General features: G+C 34.8%; 2 protein-coding genes across 2 annotated transcripts in view; both read left to right on the plus strand.

The window, feature by feature from the left end:
• LOC108574914 (ubiquitin-protein ligase E3C) overlaps positions 1–190 on the plus strand; it is a 3,730-nt gene extending 3,540 nt beyond the window's left edge. The window contains exon 5 of the mRNA XM_017937580.1: positions 23–190. Coding sequence (XP_017793069.1) covers positions 23–190 — 168 coding nt within the window. The remainder of the gene's footprint in view (positions 1–22) is intronic.
• Positions 191–1,122: 932 nt separating this feature from the next.
• Positions 1,123–4,765, plus strand: LOC108574923 (muskelin). The gene is made up of 13 exons (XM_017937591.1): positions 1,123–1,219; positions 1,441–1,510; positions 1,682–1,824; positions 1,897–2,101; positions 2,200–2,392; positions 2,472–2,707; positions 2,767–3,047; positions 3,110–3,284; positions 3,364–3,564; positions 3,672–3,863; positions 3,939–4,181; positions 4,274–4,390; positions 4,655–4,765. The coding sequence occupies exons 1-13, from the start codon at positions 1,131–1,133 to the stop codon at positions 4,763–4,765; spliced, it is 2,256 nt and encodes a 751-aa protein (XP_017793080.1). The 5' UTR covers positions 1,123–1,130.
• The last annotated feature ends 3,884 nt before the right edge of the window (positions 4,766–8,649 follow it).

An 8,649-nucleotide genomic window follows, 5' to 3' on the forward strand; every position in this document is an offset into this window, starting at 1 on the left:
ATATCATTTGTGAATTTTTCAGGAACTCGATCCACCTTTTTGCATTCAGCATGCTGGCAGTGTAGATCGCTTGCCGACTTCCAGTACCTGTATGAATCTGCTAAAGCTCCCAGAGTTTCCGGATGAGAAAACTCTACGTGAAAAACTTTTATACGCGATCCAAGCTGGTGCAGGTTTTGAATTGAGTTAAGCTTGATTTTTCCGAATTTTAAATGAATCCGTTTAGTTTAAATCGGTGATACCTGATTGTATATAAATTGTAAGCGTAATTAATAATTAAGCGCGTGTTCGAGAACAAAGTGCGAATACAAAAGTCGTCATATTTCATTAATAGATAAGCGATTCGCGTCAATTCGATGCAATGTTAATTAAGTGCTTTAAATGTACTGTGTTTATCTAGTAAACGAGGACAAAACGGGTTTCGTTTGAACCATTCTTTCTCCCACCATAGGGCAGAATGACTCAAGAAATCTTCGTCGGATCAGGCAATGTACTACATTGTCAGGAGGGGCCAATTAATTAGGGGTAACGCGTCTACTAAGGACAGTACCACCAATACAGTGAACAAATGTGTATTGTTTGTAAGAATACATTAATTTACCCTATTTGATATGTACTAACTTACACGCATACAGGTAGATGCTCACACACACACACAGGAACATACACACGTATATACACAACAAATATTTTATTTTCTGTATATTTTTTGCCATTGGCCTATAATTGTAAATTGTGTATATTTTTTGTATTCATCATAAGTACCGACTACAACTACATCAATATTGAATGTACATGAGAAAATAGAATATATGTATTTATGAATTCATTAAATTAGTGTAAATAAAAGAAAGTCCTGAAGTGTTATATATACATTTATTATAGATATGTATTTTGAATTTTATGACTAGTGTTTTATGTTTTAATAAAAGTTATATAGAATTGGATTGTGATTTCGAAATAGTGATAAAAATTTAACTGGAATTCGTTTAAACGATATTTAATTTGAAATGTATCATCGTACGCTAATCGTTCACCGGGTCATGTTCTCATATCGCGCTCGTCCCTAGATATGTATCTATAAAAATGGCACGCACATTTAGTGGTAAAGCTTATGTCATTTGTGTAACATGGCGTCCAACGAGAGTAGCAATTTTCAGAAAGTTTTGGAGTTCAAAATTTATAAATGCTCCAGCTTTTCTGCATTTTATGTGCCAGAGTAAGCGATTCGCTAATACCCAAATAATTTTCTTTGCGTATACGCTTTATAATTCCTGGCTAGAAAACAGTTATTATACGGTAACGATTTTCTAACCTAACGTAACGGTTATGATGAACAACAAGACGCTTTGTATATGAAATTATAAAATAAATAATTGGGCTAATCACGCCGGATTTGTTGCCAAGCGTTAGATTAACATTTTCTTTTCCTTTTTTCAGAAATATCCTTGTAGATAAACCATCTGATCAGACGTCACGTTGGGCTTCTGATATTGACACTCACCCACAGGTAAACATTGTTCAAAAATAATACGATATATATTTATAAGCGCAAAAAATTCTTTTACAAAATTTTTGAAAAAATTTCAACTGTAATTTTATGTTTAATCGACTGAAGAAATTTAATACTTTATACCGCCAATAATAATAAATGTGTACAATACATGTTCCGATTTTTCAGTTTCTCATATTAAAATTACGATTTCCCTCGATCGTGACAACAATTACATTTGGTAAATATGAGAAAACGCATGTGTGTAATATAAAAAAGTTCAAGGTATATGGAGGTTTAGAACCAGAAAACATGATGGAGCTTTTGGAGAAGTAAGTGTTACATTTGCAATCTAAAGTAGTGATGTATCTATATAATACTAATAAGTAGTTATATTATTTTAGTGGGTTAAAAAATGACTCAGTGCCAGAAACTTTTGATTTACAACATGTACTTGGAAATGAGGAAAATTATTTTCCAGTTAGATATATAAAGATTCTTCCATTACAATCCTGGGGACCTAGTTTTAATTTTTCTATTTGGCATGTACGATTAACTGGGACTGATGATCCTAAAATTGTGAAGCCTAGTATTGAATGGCTCAATGCGGTAAATATACATATATGTGTGTGTGCGTGTGTGTGTTTTAAATTACATAAATATGCTACAATTTACACTTTGTGAAAGCATTCAATCTCATATTGCAGTATCGTCAGAAAGAACTAGTAAGGCTGTGTATGAAACACTTCAGAAAACTTGAACAACCAGAAATTGTGGAAGCTTTGCAAAGAGTTACAGGTGTTCCACTTGAACATCCTAGATTGACAGAATTATACGATGTATTAGTTAGAAAGGGTGATCATTTGCAAGCTGAATGCTTTATCAGCAATGCTGTAACAAGTGAGTCTTCCTTCTCCTTCTCTCTTTATTTTAGAATATTTTAATGCAGTTTTGGAAAGTGATATGATTTACATTACAGTGGGACTTTTTAATGACTATATCAATGCTCAGGCTTACAGAGCAGTCTGGACTAAACTATCGTGCAATGATATTAAGCCTGGAATGAGAGGTGGCCACCAAATGGTACTTGATCCATCCGCGGAATATCTTTATCTTTTTGGAGGATGGGATGGACATCAAGACCTTGCGGATCTGTGGGCATATAATATAGCTACGAAAAAGTGGTCCATCATATGTTACGACACCGGAATTGTGGTAAGTAACCGAATAGAAATACGTATCGTCCTATAAAAAACTTAAATACGAAATTCTAGGGTGGCCCAAGTGCAAGATCTTGTCACAAAATGTGCCTTGATCCAGAACGCAGACAACTGTTTACATTTGGTAAATACCTGGACGTCGAATTTAGAACGCCGGGAACTTTAAAAAGTGATTTTTTTGTATATGATATTGAATCAGATAAATGGACACAGATATCAGAAGATACAGAAGCTGTAGGAGGTCCTCAATTAATTTTCGATCATCAAATGTCTATGGATGTTGAGAAACGAACCATTTACATCTTCGGCGGTCGCGTTATCGTTTCGTCAATGAAGTAAGCATACCGACGCTAAAACCGCTTTAATTAACACTTTAACGTGTTTATCTAATCTCCAGTTCCGATGAAACCGGTACGGTATCAAGTTCAATCGAGCCAATTTTTTCTGGGCTATACTCGTATCACGTACCGACTGGTACTTGGAATAGACTTGCCTGCGACATTGCAAGACCATGTCCTTCTAATGCATTAACTATTAGATCCAGAGCCGGTCATTCTATGCTATTCCATTCTGTGTGTATTCAAACTACCGTATAATACTAAATTATACAGATGTAGTAGTATTTTACAAAATTTCTTTACCCTTTTATAGGGGACGCGAAAATTATATATTTTTGCGGGTCAAAGAGGAAAAGAAGATCTCACCGATTTTTTCACATACGATGTCGATACAAATCAGATCGAACACATCTTCGACGATTTTGGTGCAAAAGATTCGAATCACGTTCCGGCAGCTGGTTTTACGCAAAGAGTTACAATCGATCCTGAATTGGGAGAAATATATGTTTTATCGGTTTGTATCGTAAATTCATTTTCTTCTTAAACATATCGATAATAAAAGAAGCAACGATCATTGTTATCAATTGAATTCTCAATTCTGTCAAATTGTTATTTATTCAGAGCTTAAGTAAAGATAAAGGTAAAAGATTTGATAGCGTTCAGAATTCTCTCTGGATGTTCAATATTAAGAATAACAAATGGTCATGTATTTATCAAAATGACAATGTTGGAGAAGACTATTGGAAAAAAATGCAAGATTACGAACCGCGTCCACGATTTGCACATCAATTAGTTTATGATCACATAAAAAAGGTTCGTTGCATATTATTTATAAGAAAGTTCTGTCAGTTTAGCTCATAATAGTAGCGGTGTACAATATTTCATTAGGTTCACTTTTTATTTGGAGGAAACCCCGGAAGACCTTGGTTTCCGAATCTAAGACTCGATGATTTCTGGCAATTAAAATTATGCAGACCATCTCATGAAGAAGTTCTAAACAGATGCAAACTACTTATTAGGAAGCACAAGTTCAAAGAGCTAGCTTTCAATAATAGCGTCGTAGCACTTGAATACCTACAGACTAAAGTATCGGAAATTATCGATCATAACGATGTGGGGCAAACAAGAGAGGTATTGGCATTTATTTTCTTCTAATTAGTAACAAGGAATGAATATATATCGTCAGTGTGGCATTTTCAAATATATGCATTTCTCCGTTACAGTTTCAATTGTTAACATCTCTTCTATTCAGAGAACAAACCTCTTTACTAGGAGAAGCTACAAACTATTCAAATAGTTCAGGCACCATATTAGGAAATTTAGTTAACACGGATACGACGATTACGACGCCGACGACTACGACGCCGACGACGACGACGACAACGACGACGACGACGACGACGACGACGACGACGGCGACGGCGACGGCGACGACGACGACGACGACGACGACGACGGCGACGGCGACGGCGACGACGACGACGACGACGACGACGACGGCGACGACGACGACGACGACAAGGACGACGACGACGACGACGACGACGACGACGACGACGACGACGACGTCGTCATCGTCGTTGTCGTCGTTATATTGTTCGAACACGCGCGATATTCATACTTCGAGAATCGAATTATACGATAAACTGACCGAATTTTTTCCCGAATCATCGACGCAACCCCGTGCTAATTTAATCGATCTTTTACCGTTGTGATCCAACAGTGATTAAGATCTAAGAATATCCAGATATGCAAAGCAAAGAGATTCCTTTCGTTCTCCCTCGTAAAAACGTTTGCCGCGATATGGAAACGATTTTATCTTTCTGAAAGGGAAACCTTATTTTTATAGCGTAATTCTTGACATCATTTTAAAAGGGTAAAGAATTTTCACTCAGAGACTTGCGTCTTGCGCGTATACATACGCATATACTGAATTTGATTTCTTTTACATAAAGGATAGCTTAAACAACATTATACTAATATATACTTCATTGTGATATACATAAGCAAAGGGTTATTAAGATATAAGGTAAAGATATATTCCGTACATTTGTTTTTGTTTTTGTATCAAGCTTTCGTTTGCATTGGATTGTTTTAGCTACATTCATTGTAATTTAGGTTTCTTAAATTTATTTGTAAATTTTATTTCATAAAATGCGAATTAATAAGTATTAAAATTGCTCATGCTAATGCTATTACGTTGTTCGGATTGGTTTTTATTACCTACGAATCTACGTGTTACTGTGTCGATATTGTATTAACATTTGTCTGTAAATAATATCGTATTTTACCATTTAAAAGTATAAATTGCTATGATCGTTTTTGACAAAGACAAAAAACAGTTGAGGAAAATGACTATTTTTTAAAAGTCTGTTTATTCGGTACGCGGATATCGAAGGAATGCTTCAGAGATTTTCACGAAACGAAAAGTCGTTAAATGTTGTTGTAACGTGAACGAGAAATCGCAATGAAAGTGCAACAGATGCACGATGCATTAGAAAGTGTATATTCTTCTATTATTGTGACTTCGTTCTGTTTTCCATTTAATATATTTTATGCAGTTTATCGTTACTGGAGTGTCGTGTCTGTACTTCCTACGAAATAGTAATATAACTAGCGTGACTATACATACATTTAATGATAAATATTATTGTAATGTGAAAAATCATGCAATCGTATATACATATGGCAATAAGGCGAAATTATTTTTAATCTTCCTCGGTCGAACTTGCAATACATATTATGTGTATTCACGAGATGTACTTTATCGCCAGTTACGTTACATACCCTTTCATCGTTATTTAACTAATTGCCGCGAATAAAAACTAGAATATGCGCCAACCTTTTCTGCTTACGATAGAATTTGTATAAAATATTACGTCGTTGCGTACCTTTGTTTTTACCACCTCTTGTACATATATATTGTATGACTTAGGAAGTAATAACTAATACCATCATTATTATTAATTCCTTTGTACTATAAACATTATTCGATGACACACGCATATTTATTATGCATCACGAAAACATCTTGTATATAGCATCGCTTTATCGGTATATTTGTGTAAGCAGTCATTCTTATATTAGCATTATAAGGTACAAGAAGCGAGAATGTAATTATAGAGAATTTTGTCGACTATTCGAGATTATATGTGGTGGAAAGTGATTAGAAAGCGTGTCTTTGTATATAACTTTATGTTATGCGCTGAAGAACAAAACAATTATACAATTCTGTTATATAGGGTAAGATGGCAAGTAGCGTTGCAGTAAAAAAGAAAAAAAGCAAACTAAGCGAAAAACATTAGAATATAATAAAGTGGGGGAGAATGTGTATATCCTGCGTCAGGGATGTTTCAACATCGGTCTTTCTTTTTGTGATTTTCAACATGATGCGAATAATTTTTTGCGATAGAGAAATTGTTATAACTATTGTTTACGACCTGTTTGGTTAAGCGTGTTTGTTTCATATACGATAAGGAAAGTTACAAAGTCACAATACGTGTATGACCAACCAGTGAAAAACATTATTTCCACGATATTGCACACACGCGCGCGCGCACGTTAGTACATATACATATAATATATGCATCTGGTTTATCTCAGAACACGGAAGTATCTTGAAAACTACGAATGATACAAACAAATATTTCAGACGATAGTTGTAAGGTATAGAGGGCGACACATTGTCCTGGTATTTTTTTTTGACTTTTCAATGACTTCAGTATCCTGTAAAGGTCATGTTCAAGTTTTTAAATGGGAACGTACATTTTTGGTTATGTATTTTTGTAGATAGCATCGAGACGTTTTCAAAATACAGCATACTTGTGGTTTTTGCGTAAATTATTATCGAGATATTAGCGTCAAAGTTTTACATGCCGCCGGCACTAGTGTTACCCGATGTATACCATGGGGACAGATAAAGATGTTTTTCATAATGCTACTATTGGTATGGCATTGCCGGAACATAAAGTCGCAGTTTTCCAATGTTTCCGAAATATTGTCTGACTGAATAACTACACCGTGGTGTACATCGGGTAACGTTAATGCCGACGACATGTAAAACTTGGAAGCTGATATCTCGATAATAATTTACGCAAAAGCGACAAGTATGCAGTTGCTTTGAAAACGTCTCGATGTCAGCTATAAGAATGAATAATCAAAAATATACGTTACTATTTAAAAACTTAAATATGACATTTAGAGGGCTTTTCAAGGGCAAAAGGATATCAGAACAATATGTCGCCCTCTATACCCTACAATTTTCGTCTGCAATATTTGTTTGTATCATTCGTAGTTTTCAAGATACTTCCGTGTTTTGAAATAAACCGGACATACTGTATGCAGGGTGGGGCATTTAAATGAGAATACCTAAATATCTCCGTTATTACTGGTTGTATGAAAAAACTCCAGAGGACAAAGTTATACTGCTTGGAGAGGCACATGCAATGGTAGATGAAACTTTTTCGTAAAGTCATTTCTTTATGAGATTTTAAGGTCATCGAAGTTTTTTTAAATGGGACTACATATTTTCATCATTGCGAGGTGACAGTTGAAGTTAAGATGAATCCAACGACCTTCAGTACTATGATCTTCACGTGACCTTGAGTATAAAAAATTTATAAAAGTTGGGCAATTGATGCAAATAGTGAAGTAACTATGATAGAAAGATTAATGAAGGAAAATTTATTTTAACACTTTACTGACCGAAAGCCTTAATCATTATTATTAAAGTTGTAAAATACATAGTATCTTATAGTTGTATATTCCCGCACGATAGTGAAAACCGAGCCGGTGTTAGTGATGTATTCTTGCCCGAAAGAGCCGGTCGAGAGTGCGTAGTAAGTTCAACCACGAGCGGTCGGTAAAGTGTTAACAAGGAGAAATATATGTATCAATGTTTACAATTTACCTTAATCAGAAAGATTACAAAAAACGTGTTTACTGATATTAGTCAAGATTCAAGTAATAGTGTACATCTCTGGAAACATAAGAAAGACTTGTTCAAGTTGGTGGACATTATTTAGAGCATTTTTTAAAATAAATTTCCCTTCATTAGCCTTCCTGTCATAGTTATTTCACTATTGACATCAATTGCCCAACTTTTATGAATTTTTTGTACTCAAGGTCACGTAAAGATCATAGTATTATAGGTCGTTGGATTCATTTTGACCTCAGCTATCATGTCACGATTATGAAAATATGTAGTCCCATTTAAGAAAACTTCGATGACTTTGTAATCTTATAAAGAATGACTTTGAGAAAAAATTACATCTTCTATTACACCCCCTCCCAAGTAGTATAATTTTGCTCACTGGAGTTTTTTCATGCGACCATTAATAACGGAGATATTTAGGTCTTCCCATTTAAATGCCCTACCCTGTATACCAAGTTACTAAATATCAGATTTGTCTCAGGATTTTATCCGATCCGATTGTATTATGAAATTCGACGAGAATGTTGGGTAAAATTCTAAAGACGTGATATTCGAAGTTCTAGTCAAATAACTGATGCGACTGCTAAAAAATCAAATTTGGTACTTGTCAGTAAAACGATTACGAATCATAATTGTCATGTAACACTCTATATACTTCCCTCTTAT

This window comes from Habropoda laboriosa, unplaced genomic scaffold (assembly GCF_001263275.1).
Source record: "Habropoda laboriosa isolate 0110345459 unplaced genomic scaffold, ASM126327v1 scaffold210, whole genome shotgun sequence".
Classification (NCBI taxonomy): Eukaryota; Metazoa; Arthropoda; class Insecta; order Hymenoptera; family Apidae; genus Habropoda; species Habropoda laboriosa.